The sequence below is a fragment of the Anas platyrhynchos genome, chromosome 6 (genome assembly GCF_047663525.1).
Source record: "Anas platyrhynchos isolate ZD024472 breed Pekin duck chromosome 6, IASCAAS_PekinDuck_T2T, whole genome shotgun sequence".
Lineage (NCBI taxonomy): Eukaryota > Metazoa > Chordata > Aves > Anseriformes > Anatidae > Anas > Anas platyrhynchos.
The window spans coordinates 28,764,092-28,784,491 of record NC_092592.1 but is presented as its reverse complement, the minus strand read 5'-3'; the positions used below and the strand labels follow the sequence as shown (position 1 = coordinate 28,784,491).

The window sequence follows — 20,400 nt, the reverse complement described above, 5'->3', positions numbered from 1 at the left end:
AAGAGTTAATGTGCACCATGGCTGCCAGAACAAGCCCTAAACAGCCCTGTGTACTTCTGGGCTCGCAAATGGGATTAGGGCGGGCTTTTGCAGAAGTAAACAGAGTAGAAAATTGGGACTCCATATTTTTTTTTTTTCCCAAGCTGTTCCTCCTGTAAAGGACAAAGGGCTGAATGAGGCGGCTGACGTGCAGCGGGTAAGCAGGGAGCTGTGCTGTGTGTCTCACAGGCAGCCCCTCTCACCCCACAGCTCCATCCCGACTCGGGCAGGGACTCCTCGGCTGTGGCTTTCTCCCCGGCAGGAGCGAGTTATCCAGATGATGAATTTCTGAGTCACGTGAAAGCCAGATGCGAACGTTTTCCAAGCAGCGTGTGTGGGTCTGCCGTGCGCCAGGCAGCCCTGCTTACGTGGCAAGTGGAAGTGGGCTGAGACGGGTGTGCAGCGTGGTGCCGGGGAGGCGAGGAGCCCCAGCAGCTCCAGGGTGGCTGCTCCTGCCCAGGAGGGGATGGAGCTGCCCGGGCTCAGCCCCTCTGCTCCCACCCTGCACACACACAGCCCCTCCGAGCCCTGCCTGTCAGGAGGCTGAGCCCAGCGAATAGGACTAAAATTAAAGGTTTTATTTAATGCCTGCTGTCAAATCCTCTTACTCCTGCGCTTTAGCTGGATTTGCATATTGGGAAAATGCTGGGGATTATCAACTAGCCAAATATTTGCCGAGATGTAGCTCTTTAACGGACTGCCTGTCGAGCAGATGGCGTGTGGAGTGGAGGTGATGCTGCTCTGCTTTAGGTGTGTGGGAGAGGAGACATCTCTGCGAAGATGAGAGACTTCAAAACACACCAAGTCTCTGTTTGGGGGAGGAAAAAAAAAATACAAAACGGACTCGAACCAATCTCGGTATTCCTTCAAAGGCTATCCTAAAACACTTGCTTTAAAGGTGTGGCACCAATGTCCCAGCCATAAGAACAAGGGAAGCTTATTTCAGCAGCTGTGGGGAGGGCCGGGGTGGTTAGCGGGCCCACCCTGGGTCAGGCACCGGGCACAAATGTTGGTTTTGTTTTGGGTCCCTCTGGGACATCAATGGCACAGCTAAACAGGATGCCTTGGGCAGCAGGGATTGAAGCAATCGACCAAAACACTCGTAGCCTTTCTGTGCCATCCTCCTGTTTCTCCTGCTCTCTGTTGTTTTCTGCCTAATTGAATGAGTTAATTGTGTGAGCCAGGGATGTGTGAAAATGGTTCTCATTCAGGCTGAGGCTCATCTGCTTTTTTTTTATTTATTGCAATTTACTGTACACCCATGTTGTAGAGCTACAGGTGGACTCTGATACAGGCTAACTGCTAAAAGCAGGTACTCTGGTTCCTCAGGGGTTGGTAACACCTCATATTCTGCCCCCCGCCCCTGGTCTAGCTCTGTGTATCTCCTTACCTTCTCATTTAACCAGTCAAGCCCCAGCTGGAGGCAAAGAGGCTGGAAGAGAAAAAAGAGGTTGTCCCTCAGCTTGGCTGGAGAGGAGGGAAAGGCAGTGATGAGTTGGGGCTTACCTGTTCTGGGCAGTGTGGTGCCCTACCTGAGCAGCTAGGATAACTGGCACTTCATTTATACCAGCACTTTGGCATGCTTGACCTCGGAAACCGTGATTGAAACAAAATTTTAGCTTCTATTTTCAGTTGTGCCCTAGGCGAGGAACGTTTCAGTGAACAAGGCTCTAGCCTTTTCTAAGAATTGGGCAGCTTCTAAGAAACACCCCACTGCAGCTTTTTCTTGCTGATTTATCAAATACCACTGATGGGATGAGAACACCCCCGTTCATCTCTTAGTGCCTTTAATGGTGATGGAGGAGCAAAAAGCATTTACCTCCCCCAGTTCCAGCCTGAGAAATCACTGGACCACCAGTAAGTTCTCTGGAGTGGAGCACCGATTGCTGATTTCCCAGGAAGTCAATACAGTTTCAGTTCAGTCTAAAATTATATTACTTACTATTTTCACCCTTCTGGGTAAGTTAGGGAGGGTGAATGGCTGGGAAATGCATCTACAAAATGCTTAGCTCCACTCACTGCTGCAGTCCTTGGCTATCTGAGCCAGCAGTGTTTGATTATGGAGAGGACTAATGCCCTACAGAGCTGATGCCTGTTGGAGAAGGGCAGTCCCTTTCAGGTATCAGCATCTCTGCAGCAAGGCCACCTGTTCTTATACTGCATTTCTCAGTATTTTTTGCTGTACCCCGTAGCTGCAGAGCTTTGTGGAGATCTCAGGATTCCCAGGTGACGTTTGAGGTAGGGCTTCGAGAGAACAGAAGAGCCTGTTAGTTAAATGTCTCTATTGCTGCTATCTGTGTGGAAGGCAGCTTCAAAGAAAGGTCATGTCTGTGTAATTAAACTTCTTTTACAGTCCTAAGCAAGACAGTCCCATCCAGTTCCCTGGTGAGGAACATCTCTTGCAACAATGGGGTTGCACGCTGTCAACCTTTAGGCTAGAAGCAACCTCTATTTAGCAGTATTAAATAACGGGCACTGTACTCAGTGTTGAACTGAGCTTTGAACAATGCTATTGACAAAAGGGAACCTGCATCAGGTGGGAGGGCTGTGTTTGAGGAGCTGCTTTGCACCTGCTGGACCAGGACCCGGCTGGATGTGCAGGGCTGGAGTGGAACAGGGGTGTGGATGTGGTGGCTTTGTGCTCGTGCATTCAACTCTAGATGTTTTCAGGCATTTTCCCTGAAGCTTTCTCTGCTCTAGCTGCATGCAAGACAAACAGGCTGCAACTCAAATGGGATGAGTTGGGGCTGTGTCGGTGCGAAGCGTCAGTCCCCAGCAGTCTGGCGCCTCTTCTCTCCCCAGCAGTGGGAGGAGCGGCAAACAAATGGCTCTCGGTGGCGGCAGGAAAGCTTCTGGTGAAATCTAAATAAAATCATGTTTCATGTGTCTTAGTTCATCATGACAACTGGCTTAATTAAGCCTTCAAAGCCTTTGTCTCTCTAATTCCTTCCTTCCTTCCCTTCCCCACCTGAGGACTGGGGCTGGCCCATCCCGGAGTCCCCCAGCTTCCTCGCAGCAGCTCCAGCAGGATGGAGCTTTTTCTGTGGCTATTTCTGGGCGCTGTGGCTCTGAAGGGAGCCTCCTCAGCGCTCTGCACAACTGCCTTGGCTCCGTGGCTTCGCTGTAATTTATGGACCTGCGTTTCTTTGGAGCTTTTAAAAATAATTCCGATCAGAGGGGTTTGTTCTGGCTCCAGCTGAAGGCGGCAGCGAGGACTGGGGGGGGCTGGCGTTAGGAGCAGAGTCAGGATGCCGTTGCCTTAGGAGTGGCTTGCTTTGAGCAGGCAGCTTTAATTTCCCTTCCAAATACTGAGATTTCCCCCCCTCCTCCTCCAAGTCATCTGAGACCAGCCGGCGCTTGGCCGTGCAGCGGAGGGGGAGAGGAGAGGCAGGAAGCGAGGGTTTGTTCGTTTACCGTTACCAATCCCATTGGAAAGCGGCTCCAAGCCCTGTGCAGAATTCCAGTAAAACCCTGTCCTGGAGGGGAAACCCGGGACCGTTGAAAGCTTGTGTTTTGTTGGCATGGGCACAGAGTGCTTCGGGGCCCTTGACCTCCTCCCCGTACCCCGGATCCCTGCACAGCTCTCCGTTTGAGCTCTGTGCGGGGCAGAATCCATCCCTAACGTCTGATATTTTTATTATTTGTAGGGGGAGCTCTTAGAAGCTGGTAGCAATTAGAGCTTAAACGTCTTGGAATAAAAAAAAAAAAAATCCCCAAGAAGGAAGTTTAATGCTAAGCAGATGTGCAGGAGCAGCTGAAATATGCTAGCTGTCTTCTGCTTCAGGAGCAACCTCATCTACATCTCGCTGCTGTCAGGCTGGGGCAGCCGGGAGGTGCTGCTGCTGCTGCCTAGATGCTGGGGAGCCTGCATTTGGGACCTGGGGGGTTGTTTACCAGCTACTATTTAGTTTGCCTTCTTATTCTGATTTGGATAAATCAATGGCTTTGACAAAGAGAGAAAAATGTGGTGTTTAAAAGCAAGGAGATTTTTGCTTTGCCCCTTTATGGTGAGCATCGTTCCCCATCAGTTAGGGGATGTCGTGGGGTGTTTGTAGGTGTGGGGCTGAGTTCCCTCCTTCCCTTCTTGGGCAGGCACATCCAGGGGAGCCCTAAACTTGTCTGAAGCACAGCTTATTCCCTCTTTTCTTAATTGTTGGCTGTCTCAGCCTCTTGCTGCCAGCTTGGACTGGGGCAAACCAAACCCTTCCCGCTTGTTTCTCCATCTTCCTCATTTATCACTGCCATATTCAGGTTCTTCTGCCTGGAAAAAGATCTGACGGCTGACTGACGTTCGTAATCCTCTTCCTGAAGGCGGTGGAAGTGTATTAAAAAGCTAATAGACAAGTTGCTGACAACAACTCCTTCACACCCTTTCCCGTTTGTGCCCCGAGCCTGTAATAGAAACACGCCGCGTATTCCCTCTTTAAGCTGAAGCACGGTCGCCCTGCCAGATGATTTCCTGTTGCACTCTACCAGTGCAGAGCCCTCTTCTAATGACAACCCAAAACAAATCATTGCAACTTATCGTGGTGTATTCTGTGCTGTATGTGACAGTGCAGTGCATGGCTTTGGGGTCTAGGAGCTTAGAAATTTTCACTTTTTTTTTTTCCCAGTGGCCACAATAGAGAACTTACTGAAAAGCGCAAGGCCAAATCCATCTGAATTCCAGTCTTGCTCTAATGCAATTAAACTTGTGGGCCCGATATAAAGGAAGAATTTCAAAACCTCACCATTCCTTTAGTGCTGAGGAAATGCAGCGAAGTGTTTCTTGGACCTCAGGTTTCCAGTGGGAATGTTTGAAAGCTGTTTCTCAGGCTTCGCACTGTGCTAGAAATTTCTCAGTTAAATGCGTTCTAGGGATATCTTACTGGTTGCTTTTCTTTTTCTTTTTGCTGTCTTGATGGTATTGTGTGGGTCAAAAGACAATATCAAGTCAAGTAGACATGGCCACCAGTACAGATCAACCCTCTCTCCCAGTATGTGAAGGATGCATCATCCTTGCTGGTATCTGACAGGTCCAGAACTGGGTTCCACGTTGCAAATGGGTTTTAAAAAATGTGTTTTGAAGTTGTCAATATTCAGGAAGTTCTCAGCCTGTTGTATGAACACCTCCCCATCCCTTCTCCCAGGCTATGTGGGGGTGACAGCTCTCCTTATGCTCCCTCATCTCCCAGAACTGGAGGGTTCACGGGTTCTTATTTTGAAATGAGGGCCAACCTGTTGACTTCTGAATACACTGGAAGCATGTTTCAGACAAAAATAGCATTTAATATTTGAAGATTATTCCCAGAAACCCAAGCCAAGTATTTACACCTCCTTTCATGGAGGGGGAGGGAAAACTTTTGACCTTGTTGATAATAACTGTATCAGCTTTGTCTTTAACCAAGTTTCTGCCTTGTATTTTTGGCTAAAAAAAGGGTATTTCTTCTTGTGCTTTGAATATACCTTCATTGGAGCTCTGTGCTCTTTTCCACAGGGCATCATTTGTCTCTTGTTACTTTCCTTACTGCAGTACCAGGGTAACAAAATGCTTGTAGAAACGTGAATGGATTTGCTAAGCTCCATCTCTGTGAGTTGCCTGTTGGTCTTACGGGGATCATTAACAGCTGCAAAGCTAAGTACTTCTGCAGGTCTGAGACTTAATGAGTCAAGCTGTCTCTTGGTATGCATTTCCTCTCCTTTTGGGAATAAGCTCAGAGCATATCTCATTCCCTGATCTCAAATTTGGATCACTACAGATCTTATAACTTCTGCAAGTCACCTAACTTTTGTTTTAACTGGGTAGTTTGTGTGACTTTACCTTTAACTGAGTCCCCACCACGCCAATGCAACTCTAAAGAGAAGTTTAACGTTTCTTTTAATGTGTTTTCACTAACTTTCTACTTTCAAACTTGCTGCTGTGACTATTCTTGTTTCTCTAATTGCTTTCTCTTTTTCTGCTGCCCTTTTCTTGGATTTCAAGTTTGGATGTCCAGTTTGTCTGAGACTCCCAAAAAGAGCATTGCTCCAGGTAACTTCTTGTGTGTTGGTGTTCTGCATGCCATTGAAAAGTCTGTTTAAATCATGTGGTTTTGGAGTTGTCTTGAATATGGGTCTCTCCTGGTGAATATACAGGATCTGTTGTCTGCCTGTGCATTGTATTTTTTTATGATGCATGAGTTATGACAAGGACATTGCTTTTCTGACTCCTGTCTCACCCTGCTGCTATCACTAGATGACAATTTTCCTGTGTGACATCTTCCTTATCCAGCTCCAGACCCATAACCCAAAGCAGCTTCCCCTCTTGTGGTGCATTGACCCTGGCCTGCAGCTAAGCACCTGCACAGCTGCTTGCTCGCTATCCCCATGGGACAGGGGAGAGAAGAAGAAGACCAAAAGTGAGAACTTGTGGATTGAGATAAGGGAAAAGAACACAAGAGCATGCTCATTCTTTTTCTGTAATTCTCCTTTGCTTTTGCACAGTAGGTAGAAGGGGTGTTTTATGGAGCATATGGGACTGAGGAAGATGCAAAACTTGCAAAACTTTCATGGGAGCCTCAGACTCCTTGTCACAAGGAGTCAGAAAGGAGGAAGGATCAGGGAAGCGACTTATAGAGGTGTTAAGGCCTGGGGAAAAGTAACCCAATACAAGGCAAAAGCTAAGCTATATAGTATAAAGAATTAGGTTCTTTTCTTGAGTAATCAGTAGATTTCTCTGCAAAAATATGTTGCCTGATGTGGGATACCAGAGAATATTCTTTTACTCTCTTCAAACTTAGTCTGTAGCTCATGATAGTTCTTTTCTGTGAAGGATGCTGGCCTGGGCACCCAGTCAGTTAAGGCCACCCATAGGTTTCAAGGCAAGGATAGATGGAAAAATCCTGCTGCTTTCCACACCTGACTTACTAAATATCCAAGCTCATGCCCTGTTCAAAGCATGTAAGTAAAACCCCACCATCCTTGATGGATGAGTGCCTGCTTGTCAGAGGCTTTTAGTAAGTCATACTGCTGTGGTTTCAGAAATGCTATCTTTGACAGAAGTTTAATACCCCCCGGGGGATGTTGTCTCCAATCTGAGCAGAACAGGTCTGATTTCAGGGTGGTAGCTGGACATAACAGTGCAGAAATATCTGAAGTATTCGGTCACAGGAGCCTGGTGGTTAGTGGGTCATGAGGGAGTTCAGACAAACAGAATGAGACTGAGCAGGAGGGCAACGTGTGGAGAAGGAGACAGAAGAGGTGCTCTTTGGGAAGAGTGACAAGAAGCCCTTGGTTTGTCTGGTTTGGGGGAATTGGGGCTGGTTTTCTGACTCCCTTGCATCTCTTGGGACTGTTTTATGTTGCTATCTATAACATGGCAAATTAAATACCAAGGCTTTTAAGCTCTCTGAAGAGAAAGAAGGTAAAACCTTATTAGATAAAATTCCTTCATTTCCGTTGACTGCTTTTAGCAACATGCATTTAGCTAGTTTGGCTTCAAAACCTGTGCATGATGATAGGGCAAATAAGTGACCGATTGCACTGCACAGTGCTCGAAAAGGGAGATGTTGATGCACAGTCTCACAGTGAAGTAGCACTGCCTCTAGCTCCCTAAACTGTTCCAGTTCACGTGATATATATCTGCTGCTCATCCAAATGAACCCACATTTCTTGCACAGCTCCACTTCAGTTCAGACCTGCCATGGGCCGTATTGCAGACTAACATTAGGGTTGTTGGGGGCACCCCAACTGCTGTTAAATTCCTTGGCTGGTTTGCTTGGTGGGATGTGGAGTAACGTGAACGTGTTGCCATGCTGAGCATGACTAGGGAGAATGCCAAAGTATATAGGTGACTTCAGCCTGGTGGAGGACCCAGTCTAGCAGCTGTGTGAAAAATCTCCAAATGGTTTAACAGATCTGTGTGCAAAATACTTCAGTTTTCTTAACCGTTGCTACCTGTAACCTAGTTGGTTGGGATTGCTGTTCAGAAAGCCAACTTTCCAAGAAGGAGTGGAAAGAGGACTCAACTTCTTTTTTTTTTTTCCTTTCACCCTCCTGCCTCTAATTTTTCTTGGCGCTCTCTTAAAACCTAGCAGATCAAAAATAAAAAACGAAAAATCCTAACAAGCTCCAGTTGGCAAAGGTCAGCATCGAATTGCTCCGTTTGTCAGGATTTTATTGGAAATGCTGCTGAGGGCTGTGAAGGAGGAAGAAACAGTAGTGGTGTGCTCACTTGAGAGAGTGCCTGCCATTTACCGTGGGCCAAGCTCGTTCCCGATGCGCTCCCCGTGGGGCTGTGTTTTGCTGCTGCTTTTAGCTGTGCGTCGGACACGTACTCCAGCGCTGGAAGCCAGGCTGCCTTCAGGCTGCCACTTGTCCCAGGCACTTGAAGGCTTACCCAGATCTCCCTTCTTAGAAATGCGAGGGAAAAATAAGCACCCCGTATGCTGGGGAAGGAATCCAGGAGTAACGTTAACTTTCTGCTGGCCATATTTCCTTCTTGGGGATGGTGCGTGCGTTTGGCTTGGGCTCCCTGTGGCTGTGGGTAGCAGAAACCCGTGGGGCCCAGAGGGAGCTAATGCAGCTCATGGAGTTGCCATCTGTGCCTGGTTTCTGCGTGTGCAGCCAGAGGGATAACAAAGACTTGAGGCTTAGCTGCTCTGTGAGGAACCTATTGCCCCATCACAGAAAGGCTTGCGGAGCTCATAAGTGCTGTGGAGTGGAGGAAGGTGTGTGCGTGGGTGCTCACTTATGGAGAAACTTCTTGTGCGTTATTATGGCTGCTATCTCAGGATGAGAGGTGTTGTGTAGTGACTTGGCCATCACTGGGTGCATTATGCTCAACCTTGTGTCACTCTCCTATTCTGATACTGGGTGTTGGATGAGGTTTTAGGCTAAACTTCTCTGGCTTGGAGTCCTGTAAGTCCTAACCCATCCCTTTCTGCTTCTAATCCCGCCATTGTCTAAAAGCAGAATGTCACCTTCTTCAGAAACTCCAAGGAATTGCTTTGTCCATAGTAAGAGAGCTACCAAGCTGAGCTCAGAAAAGGAGCCACGGAAATAACAGTGTATTAATAACCCATTTGGTAGCCTTTCGCAAATACTAATTTTCATTGATAATGGGACAAAAGGGGGCTTGCCAGTATTATTTTATTGGTAGGAGCCAGAGACTGGGCTGGACTTGTACTGAATTCTTTTCATTATTACAGGTGTTGCTGAAGTTCTGCCTCTGCCCCTAAAGTTTCATGGCTCAAAACTGCTACAGCAGGAGCTGCTGATCTGTAAAACTGAATGCTGCTATGACTGGAGGGATTCTTGCCTGGCAGACAGGATGGAGATGGATCCCCTTCTCTAATGACAAAAGCCGCATCTGACCTTTTACTGCCATGAATAATTGACGTGCAATTATAGCCTGGATTTTGAAGGGGAAGGGGGGCTGAGGATGGCCAGGCTGGAGTACTCATCTCCTGAGTTGAAGGCCTGATTGCTTGGATCCTATAAAGAAACCGAATAGGAATAGAACCTACTTTTCTCTGAATCTGCATTGTCCCCAAGGAGATCTGTGGAAAGCTCCACTAGTTTCATCCCACTGCTAACTCCAGGAACTGGTTAGTTTGGGAACTGCTTTTGAGTCTACTCCAAGACCCTGAGCTCTTGTGTAATCTCACGTGCTTGTCATGGTAAAATCTTTTTTATCCTTTGTGCAGTACTTAGCCCAATTTTTAGGCAGAACTAAGCTCTGTATCTTAAAATACTTTGGGCTAGATCACTGGCAGAAGGCTCAAAGAAAACATGCAGCTATAACATGTTTATTGACCACAGAGGCATGGACCTTCTGATAAGAAAGGAGAGAGGTAAAAGCTTTAGTTAGGCAAAGAAAATGTGTGTGCTTAAAGCTGAGGATGTGATTGTTGTGAGGGGATAGACCGATCTGAGGATTTTTAGTAGGCTTGGTGCCGTTCTGGGCACTCTTATTCTTTAGTCCTTGTCCTCTTCTTTCTCCAAAGGAGTTTTCCCGAGATGTGCAAAGGGTTACCCTTGAGGAATCGGCTCTATCAAGAAACCACAGCACTAGATGTAAGCTCCCACAGCTGTCCCTCGCTCTGACTGTGCCATGTGGCACGCCGTGACACTGGGATGCTTTCTGCCAAGTGTCCCATGTGAGCCCCATGCGTGTCCCCAGCAGTTGTGCCCGCAGCTGAGGAGCCCGACTACCTGCCAGCTGCTTCGTCAGCTGTGACTCACGTTCAGGGCATTTTCTGACCGTTTCTGTGGTTTGGGCTTTTTTCAAACCTTCCACTGACCAGCCCAGTCCAAAGTCATTTAGTCTGAATCTGTAAACACTTGATTGATAATCATACAAGGGCGATATAAAAGCCCGCATGCTGTATAGATTAAAAGAGCAGACATGTTTATAGCCTGATAACAACAGAGCGCTCTGGCAAAGATCGGGAGTCTCAGATTTCCATATCCAGATGATTTTATTTTTGGAGTCCAGTTGGTGGTTTTAATTTTTTGGCTATTGCAAAACCATCATAGGTTTTAGCTGTTGCAACACAGGAGGAGGAGGAGGAAGAAGCCGCTTGGAACAGGCGCCCTGTGCTCTTATTTAGGAGGTAGTTGCTGCTCTCTGATTACCGCAGGAGGAACGATGCTCCCTCCTCGCTGCCCGGGGAGGGGGACGGGGTGCGACTGTGTCACTTCATAGCACCGGCTCTGGGGGGGGGCACGGACAAGCTCCGATGACATTTCTGCCCAGTCCCGGGAAGGTAACCGCAGAGGTGAGGAGCGGGAGGATTGTAAAGTGGAGCCCTATGGAGAGGAGGAGGGCTATCCTCAAGACTTTAACCAGGAAACGGACTCGAGGCAAAAGTAACCGGACAGGCAAGCAAACTCTTATTTCAGCCAGCAATCTATCGTGCGCTCTGCTCGGGGGGAGGGCTTGCAAGTTGGAGCTGAACCCAAGCACTAATGCTGCTTTTGGGGGGGAAATGAGCAGGGCTTTACCGGGCACATCAGCCTTATCCTATCCTCTGCTCTCAGTTTCTCCTGCTTATACTGAAAAAGCTTTTTTTTTTTTTTTTTTTTTTAAAAGTGGGTCTGCAATATCCACGGGGCATTGCAGAGTGCATGTGAACTTGCTGGGGGACCCGTGCTGCTCTGCATCCCTCTTCTCCAGCGTGGCTCAGGCTGAGCAGGCTGCGTCCTGTGTTACAGCTCAGAGCCCCGCTGGCTGGCAGGGGTGCAGAAGCGCCCACAGCAGCCGGTGTAATTGGTGCTGTGCTCTCAGTGTTGCCTGCCTTGTTCTTTTTGCATCCCCCTTTTTGGGGGGAGGCAGCCTGGGGTCTGACAGAGCAGACCAGTGATGTTTTGGGGATCTTAAGCATCACCGAGAAGTCACTTCTTTGAAGGTGTGCCCCAGGGATGGAGCTGAGGGGGGCTGGAGTTCTTACCCTGCTGGCTGTGTCTGGAGGGAATGTAGTAACAGCCTAAACCAGACTACCTAGAAAACATTTAAGGCTTCTAATTACTGGGAGAAACTGTTTGCTTTTCTATTCTCTTCCCTCCCTTCTTCACTCCTTTGCTATTGGTGAAGTCCTCCCTACTGAGCCGTGCCTACTACTAGGAGAGCATCACCCTGGGAACTCCAGGGACACCCCGACATGTCCCAACCCCAAAAAAGAAGGGCATGATCTGCTGTAGCTATAAGTGAACAGGTTTATTTGACCTTGGTTACTTCCTAGACTACGGAATTTATCACCCTATTTTTTTTTGTCTTAATAGGAGCCCTGTAGCACTTAAAGAAGCTTCTATTAAAATGTTCTCCTAACTGTATGCGTTACAGCAGCCACTGCTGTGCCAAAAGCCCTCCTGCAGGGAATACTTCATCCAAGGCAGGACAGGATAAGCAATATTGCAATGTCCTGCTGAGTTTCAGATATCTGCATGCAGGTATCATCTATCTTGCTTTTTTTTTTTTTCTTATTTTATTTTTAGAGCTGTGGAAGAGGATGGGAAATGCTCCTTCTCTGGCTTCTTTGCTGGCCAAGGTGCTCCCCTGGTGCGTGGTCCCTGGGCCAGCATGGGTGGCTGGCAGTGGGGTGTCTGCCAGCCCATGCTCGAGCCTTGTCCTCTCTTTGTTCCCAGCAGGGATGCATGCACCTCGTGAACACCAAGGCAATGCTGTGTGGTGTTTTTTCCTTATCTTATTCCTGAGAAGCCTCTAGGAGATTAGAAAGAGAAGATGTGGAGTGGCTACTTACCAAGTAGCTTCCTGCATGTCCCTTTTTCCCTTTGCAACTGTTCAGTCTCTCCTTTGCCTTTCCATGCTCACTGAATTCTTTGCTGATGCACAAACATATTCCCATGATGACTTTTGGTTTTGGTTAGAGAACTGGTATGTGTCTCAGGACAAAAATGAAGCAGGGGTTGTAGGTGCTCCTTGCTTATATAGGTTGAAGGAAGATGCTGCTGCTGCCCCATTCGAGGCTGTCTGGGAAAAGCAGTGTGAAATGGAGGAAGGCACCACATTGCACTCCAAATACCTGAATTAGCACTGTTCTAAATGAGAACAATCAAATTAAGTTGGTTGTGCACAGAAATTATACTTGTTTAGAATGAACAACTATGGTGAGAATTTTTGTTATAAATCTTAAGGTTGTCAGTTCTTTGTTGTGGTCTTTTCCCCCCCTATTCATGCTACTGGCTGTGGTTCAGCCATCCACAGAAGAGCTAAATCTCTTAAACACAAGCTTCTAGAGGAGATGACTCCTCTTTACAGAAAATTAACCTGTGGAACACGAGAAGAGTCAGAGGCATGCTTAGGGAGCAAGGAAGTTGTCTAATTTTCTGGACTTCTTAAGACTGGTCCAAAGGGAGGCATTGTGATAGTGCTTCCTTTCAGGAAAATGTTGAATTAATTACTTTTTATTTAAGGATCTGCATTTCACAGGATGCTGTTCTAATGGCTGATGCACTCTTTACCTCTCTGTTGGCAGGGATGCTAATTATTTGCCTGCAGAATCACTTTGCATCCTCAGCCCGAACACATCCGACCGTGCTGCTTTTGGAAATGCAGCGCTGAGCATCCTGTGCTTGGCTTGTAGTCCCCTGACTTGTCCGGTGGACAGCTTCAAACCATGCTGCTTCCTTCCTGTCTCTTGGAGCTAATTTGTCTTTAGAGATTCAGGAGACCTGGAGCCTGCTCCTGGCTCTGCCCCCGTCACGTGAAATGGGGCTCTCAGAAAGCCATACATCTGCTTCTGTCTCCCCTTTCCATCTGTGTCTTAATCTAGAGAGACAGGAACTGCCTCGTACTGTGTAAAATGTATAATACGCTGTTGGCCTGAGCTGCTCTGCCTTAATAGACAATGCTGCAATTCAGGAAACCTGCAAAATAATTTTGCAGGGAGGCATGTGGCTGGGGGCTCTTGGTGCAGGGATGGTAGGTGCTTTTTGTTCTGCTCGGACACTTTGCAGGACATGAAAGAGTTTATGGACAAATCAAGAAACCCTGATGTCCTGAAGGTTTTCAGGATTTTAAGGGACAGTTTCCAGGCAGGAGCAGGCAGCCTGTCCTTGCCTGTGCTGGAGGTGCAGGCGCCCCTTTCATGCTGTTCGTGTTGCATCAGAGCCGAGGCACATCATCCGCGGCGAGCAGCGCTGCGCGACCATCTCCTCCGGGTCTGGTATGGCAGCCTGCCTGCTTCACGGCTCCTCCCCAGAATGCACGACTTCTATTTGGGGGTGGAAAAAAATCAAAAATAAGCAAACAAACAGAAAACCCACCCGAGGACAACCTGAGGACTGTGGGGGGAAGGGAGCAGAACGGTTATTTTGTGCCTTTTTTTCATCCCTGTTTGTATGAGAGCTGACACTCATTCATAAAGGGCTCGGACAGCCAAAAGCCTTCGGTATGAAACAAAACTGTACAACTGGCAAGAGTGGCTCAAAGAGCTCCAAAAAAGCACCGAAGGGCGATGGTGAGGGAAGGGGGACAGCCGGGACGCCACATTCAGCCCTGTGCAGGGGCTGTTTCTGCAGCGGGGAATGCGGAACTGCGGCGCTGGCGGGGGGCAGGCGGGGGGTGGCCGTGTTTTAGCAAGAATCTGGCGCTATAACTTTTTTTTTCTTCTTCTGTTTCAAGTAAACACTCTTCCCCGCCCTCCCTCTCTCCCTCCACCCCACCTCCCTCTCCTTCAATCCCGCTCATGTGTTTCTATTTAAGGGCTGCAGTGCAGACGAATATGATTGGCATCTACAGCCCCCTCTTGACTTTCAGCTCAAGCCTTTAGAGTGGAGAAGGAGCTGAGACGCCAAGGGGAGAGCTGTTTTTTCTTTTGGTTTACTGGGGGGATGGCTCAGCTGTGGATTTATGCTGCTTCTGCCCAGGATTTTTCGCTCTGAATGGGAGCAAGGATTGTGGAAACCATGTTGGGAAGAGGTTTATTTTCAGAATCCATCATGAAACTTTGCAACTAATTCACTGTATTTTCAGCTCCTCTTCAAAAAAAAAATATTTTTTTTCTTCCCCTTTTTCTTCTTCTTCTCTCCAATGTCCCTCTGTGCTGCTGGGTTGTGGGCCAGAGGAGGCTATTTCTATATGGCCAGCCATTTGGGGATATGCTGCGAGCCAAGGTTGTTTGCTGATTCGCTTGGCTCTGGTGACAACTTGGCCTGTCGTGAATCGGATGGACGGAGGTCGCTCTCGAGGAGCCATGGCTGGAAGCTGGCTTACGGCTTGCTTTTTCCCTTCCCCAGGTGCTGATGCTAGCTCTGAACCCATGATCCTGGAGCAATATGTGGTGGTGTCCAACTATGAGAAGCAGGAGAACTCTGAGATCAGCCTCCAGGCTGGAGAGGTCGTGGATGTCATAGAGAAAAACGAAAGTGGTAAGACAAGTTTGCTGCTTTTCTCTCTTCCAATGGTCGGATTTTTGCATGTGTTCCTCTCCTTTCGGTTTCTTCACCGCGACTTGCAGCCGTACATTAGCTCCATCTGGTACAGTTACTATGTCTGGCTGAGGATGTTGAAGTTTCTCGATGTTGATTTGGGCTGGAGGCCAAATGTTGCCTTCTACTGTAAGAATGTTTCATAGGTTTTGTGCGTTAATTAGCCAAAGTACACTAATGGAAAACGAAGGTGAGGGAGAGAAGTATCTGCAGCTAATGAAGCTGATGTGTAGTAGATGATATCGTTGCCATGCTGTCTCTTCAAGTCTCTGTCAGCGTTTCCATTACTAACTCCCTTTTTGGAGGATTTATAGGTTGAGTGTTTAAAAATTGCTTCAGATGAAACTTGGCTTGACAGCGTAGCCCGTGGCCCAGAGCTCAGTAGGGAGGGGAGAGAATGTGCGTAGACAAATACGTGGCCATGCACGGCTTCAAAAACTTCTTGCAGAAGTGTTAATTGGGGAATTTTGAGGCGAGGAGGCAGAGCCTGTCCTGTAAAAGCGAGATGAAATCCCTCCTGCCATCCACTGAATAACCAGCTTGCACTTGGAAAATGAGCTTTTTGGCAAGTGTTGGCATAGATGTCCTTTGTGTATTTTAACTCTTGGATGCCTGCTAGCTTGGAATCTGCCTGAACAAATGCATGAGGCTGTGTTCATGTGAGTGGCTGGAGCGGGTTAGCAGCTGGTTTAAATAACTGCCTGTCTTCAGCAGCTCCCCCTCCACCCTCCAGCACTCCTTGTGTATTAATCCAGAGCAGTTGTCCAGGACTGTTTTCCAGCCCACTCGTGACTTGTGTGTCCTCATCCAGAGGAGCTGCTGGCACTTGGAGCCACTCGAGCAAAGGCTCCTGGTGTGTGGCTCCATGGCCGGCTGGCTCTGGAGCACACTGGCAGGGGAACCGGGACGCCCTGGTCCCAGCTCAAGTCCGTTTCCCAGTGCTCTGAGTCAGGTTATCCACAATGATGACCACACGTTGTATTTATACCTTTTTTTTTTCTTTTACTGAAGCGGTGATTTCTCTGCTGTATGAAAGCCTAATGCTTGCTTGGCTCAGGGCTGCAGGCAGTTGCTGGCCAGTGACTTGGTTTGGTGTCCAAAAGGAGAGTGTGTGGAAATGCACTGGCTAGCAGGAACAGAAATTCTTGTCTTCTGGGTATTGACTGTATCGCTTGCAAAACCAGTAGAAGCCAGAATGCTCATCTGCCCTGCTTTAAAGCCATCCCTGTAATTGTAAGGGGGAGGGGAAATATCTCAGTTTCTTCTGGACTAGTGGACAAGCTTCCTCCCTTCCAAGCCTGAGGGTTCCTCGTTGTCAATAATGGGTGTCACTGCTGTCAGAACAAGCCTGGTTATTGTGGCAACTTATATTCGTATCCATGATATCCCTGGCTCTGATAATGGCTTATGGAGCCAAGGGAATTGGGTTGTTAAATAATGCAAGAAGTGTCTGAATTTCAAATTACAGCTCCCTTGTGTTTTCTTTTAATGTGGCCTCTCTGCCTTGCGCAGTTCACAGCATATTGTATTGAACCACATGACATGGAGATACAAAAGGCACAGAAATGTGCCTCTTTTAAGAAAACATCCTTGAATTTGGATTACAGTCCTTGAGACCATATTCTGATGCTTAGCAGCTAGATCTCTTAATCTCCATGCAAACAAGAAGAGGGAGTATGAAGCACTGAATTCCATGTTACGGTTCTGCCCAGATGAAAAAACGTCACGAACTGGTGATGTACATCAAGCATCACTTGCTTTGGATGCTTCTCTAAACCGTTCTGGCAAGGAAACCATGTTTTACTTTTTCCAAGAACAGTACTCTAAACATACACTCCAACTCTCTCCTAGGTTAGGGATACCACAGGAATGACTTCAATACTTCAAATTCTTGTCTCTTCAGCTGAAGCTGTGGATGACATGTAATGGGTCTAGCTAAAGTTTTCTGAAGTGTAAGCTTTTGAAACTTGTAACTTACTGTGTGAATTTGGGCATCTGTTTAGTGTAGGCAAGCATGTCTAGAAGATGTGGTTATGAATTCTAAGAATATGGGAACACACTTTTTAAGAAAATATGATTATTGCACTATGCATGTGTGTGGCAATTCATTTTACTGTACAGTTATATCTAAGTGAGAAACTACAGCTGTTGATTGTATAAATTGGACTTTTTCCTCCTGACTTTGGCAAGCAGAGATGAAGGTGTTAAGTATGTCACTGCACCAGGGATGGTTTCTGCAATGAACCTCTGCCATGTACAGTCCACCAGGACAAGAGGGAATTATGACTAGATAGGACTTCAGCCATGCAGCTAACAGGCTGTTGGACTGGACAGTGTGCTTTGAGTGTGGTGGTTGTTCTGCTGGGCCAGTATCACAAGCTTCCCTGTATGTATACCTGCTTATAACATAGCGTATGTCTGGTTTGGTTTCTTTTTTTTTTTAGCTGTACCTTGGGAAAGCTAAATAGGAAAAGGCACAGCTGACTGCTTGAGTTTTAAAAGCCTTGCCTGAATAGGGTTGCATGCCGATGCCTAGGGACACTTTAATGGCTCTTTTGTTTCCCAGAGTGGGAGCTGCATGGCTTTGTAGGGAAGAAACACCTTGGCTTTACTGGCCAGATGGCCTTTACACAGGGAAGTTCAAAAGTTGCTTCCAAGCAGTGGTGCCTGTTTTGTGTCCTACTGGATGTTTTCTTCTCACTGCTTCCAGGGCATGAGCTAGTTACCATGTTTGTGTGCCTCCAAATTGTGTGTCCCCCCATGGAAAGAAGCACTTGATGCTTTCAAAGGCTGGTGTGCAGGGCAGAAGTAGAGAAGAATAAAAAATCCTCTAGTGTTTGATTCATTGAAGTCCTACCTAGTTATAGTCAGTTAGGTTAACTTCATCTTAAGTGTGTTGCACGTACTGCACAGCATTATTCAGTGTTGTTTTTGCCACGTAAGAGATGGGATTTGAAGCATGTTGCAGTTGGACATGAGCAAACCTATTTGGTAGGGCCTTGCCTCATACTTAATTTTCTCTGTCACTGAAGCAGAATTGTATAAGGGTGTCTTCATTACTGAGCCAGTGAGAGTTATGACTTGGACATCATTTGAAGTCGAAACTTCTGTTCGGTATTAAGACTTTAAAAGCAAGGTCAGTGTAACATATGCGGTGAATAAATTCTGAAACCTTTCATCTTGGCTGTGGAGACCATGGGTCACTGTAACCTGGCTTGCTGCAGTTGCTGGAGAAGCAAATCTCACTGGACTGAAAGAAGTCTGTAGGATTTCTGTACTTCAGAACAAATGATTCAGTAACATACCAGCTCTCGGACTTTGAAAATAAGTTTTTGTAATAAATACCTACCTTGGCTCAACAGAAGTTGTCCTTCAGATCTTCCTCTGAATTCTGGTTATACAAGTGGAAGGCCTACATGGTGCCTGATGTGTCTGAGGGATCTTTGTTTTTTCTCCTGTCAGCTGAGGCAAGAAAAGCTGCATATAGCAGTGGTTACAAATGCATCAAGAGAAAAATGGACGTTTACATTCTTTCCAGATAGCATCCGGGAACAGGCTGCAGTTACGGGGTCTGTTTCTGCCTGAAGCGACTCATTTGTTTAAATGCACTGTGCAGGCAACCTGCACTGGCTGATGCTATCTAAACATCTCCGAGCAGCTTCAGAAGAATAATGTGAATAGCTGACCTGAGTCTCGTCTGTCCAGCAAGTTTGCTTCTTGAAAACCTTAACTGAAAAAGCCTTGTGGAGTGTTTTGATGATACGTATTTGTGCTGCAGCAATGAAATGTGACTTTAAAGCAGGAATCCAAAGCAGATTTCTTTAAGGTAGAAGGGGGAGGGAACTGGGCCCAAGCAACTCCTTCTCTGCCAAGTTTTGCGTGGATGTGGCTTGAAACGGTCAAGTTATGAACTGTGGCAGCAGTGTTTGCAATGGAAAACCTGACAGACGGGGAAGTCTCAGCACGCTCCCGAGCACCTCGGCCTCCGCCATTGCTCTTCCCTCACAGCCCTGAGAGCTGCCTCTGTGGTGGGGGAATGGAGGGGTGGCGTTTTCAGCAGGGCCGCAGCCATTTCCTTTGCAATCACATAACTGCAGACCAATTTCTGATATAATATCACACACAATGCATAAAACAAAGCTATTATAGCTAGTATAACTTTCTCGGGACCCAGAGGGACCTCTGAGAAGGGAGGCCTGCTCGTCCTGTTTTGTGATGGGCTGTGGGATGCAGCACTACAGTGACACCATAGGACAGGCCTCTGCTTCTTAGGGTGTCCTGGCTTAGGAGTCTTGGGACCTGCTGGTTGTCCCCAGTGTCAGGAGGTTAGTGCCCACCTGGCACTGTGCTGTGTTACCCTGTGGTTTCACTTGTGCCACTCACTGGCTGCAGTGGTGTTTGGGGAAGGGGACATAGAGAGGCCACAGCTCTCCTGTGACTGATTCCTGGGGGCGTGCTGGCTTCCTGATTGTCAGCTCTATTTTATTAGTATGAAGGCTACATCCTACTCATTATTTTGAAGACTTCATCCTACTCATGGGGAGCACTGCACCCTTTATTCGGAGGGTTTCTGGGGTTTAGTAACTGTTCTCATTTGGTACCAAGTAAAGTCAGGATTACTTCCATGATGAAATTCTGCATCTTGGCCAAAGTTGTGACCTTTAAAGTCATCTAAATAGAAACAGAAACATGTTTTTGGATTTGTTTTTAACATCTTATGGATCAACCTTTCCTCTCTGCCATGCTTGCTTTCACAATTAGCATTATTTTCAGTCCCATGCTTTAGGGTGCTTGTTTTCTTTTAATTCTGTGAAGACAATTGTTCCTGTCTCACATCTGCTTTCTGCTGCCTTCCCCCTCTCTCTAGGATGTTACCATCTGCGTGCTCCCTCTTCTGTACTTGGGGGAAGCATGTCTCTATGTGCAATGGTAGCAAATCTGTGTTATCTTGCAAGTTGGCCAAAACGCAGTGTACTTGTTTGTTCTAACAGATAAGTGATAAGCGAGCAGTTTCCTGGGCTTCAAGCATGGGTACAGTTCTACACCAAATTGCGAATACCATTACTGTGTTTACTTATGAAGTATCAATAGCTGTGCATCCATTCCTTGCATGTGTTACCACACACAGTATGCCTAATTGCCAACATCACGCTTTATTTCAGGTGCAATTGTGTGTGCTGGCTTTCTCTGCAAAGCTTTTGTGTTTTTTGTTTTTGTTTTTGTTTTTTTTTTCTTACGGGGTGTTTCAAGAGAGCATAGTCCAGCAGATGTGACTCAGGACTTAATTTCTGTTTGTATATCCAGCCCTGACCTGCTGTTTGATCTGAGAAAACTACTTCAGTCCTTTGCGTTTCCACTTCTTCCCAGCATGGCTGTGTATTTGAATTGCAAACTTTAAGAGACCACAGTTGTGATATAAAAAGTAAATACTGCCTAGAATGACAGGCCATC

The 20,400-nt window shown here is 47.1% G+C and overlaps 1 protein-coding gene across 10 annotated transcripts in view; it reads left to right on the top strand.

Moving 5' to 3' along the window:
* Positions 1 to 20,400, top strand: part of SH3PXD2A (SH3 and PX domains 2A) — a 235,859-nt gene that overhangs the window by 147,100 nt on the left and 68,359 nt on the right. For 4 of the 10 annotated variants that reach the window (XM_072039762.1, XM_005008929.6, XM_013102131.5 and 1 more), the window contains 2 exons: positions 6,002 to 6,049; positions 14,758 to 14,889. In XM_072039762.1, coding sequence (XP_071895863.1) covers positions 6,002 to 6,049; positions 14,758 to 14,889 — 180 coding nt within the window. Of the gene's footprint in view, positions 1 to 6,001; positions 6,050 to 10,497; positions 10,882 to 14,211; positions 14,441 to 14,757; positions 14,890 to 20,400 lie in introns of those variants that run through there. The other 6 variants (XM_005008931.6, XM_072039764.1, XM_072039766.1 and 3 more) reach the window with 5 other exon arrangements.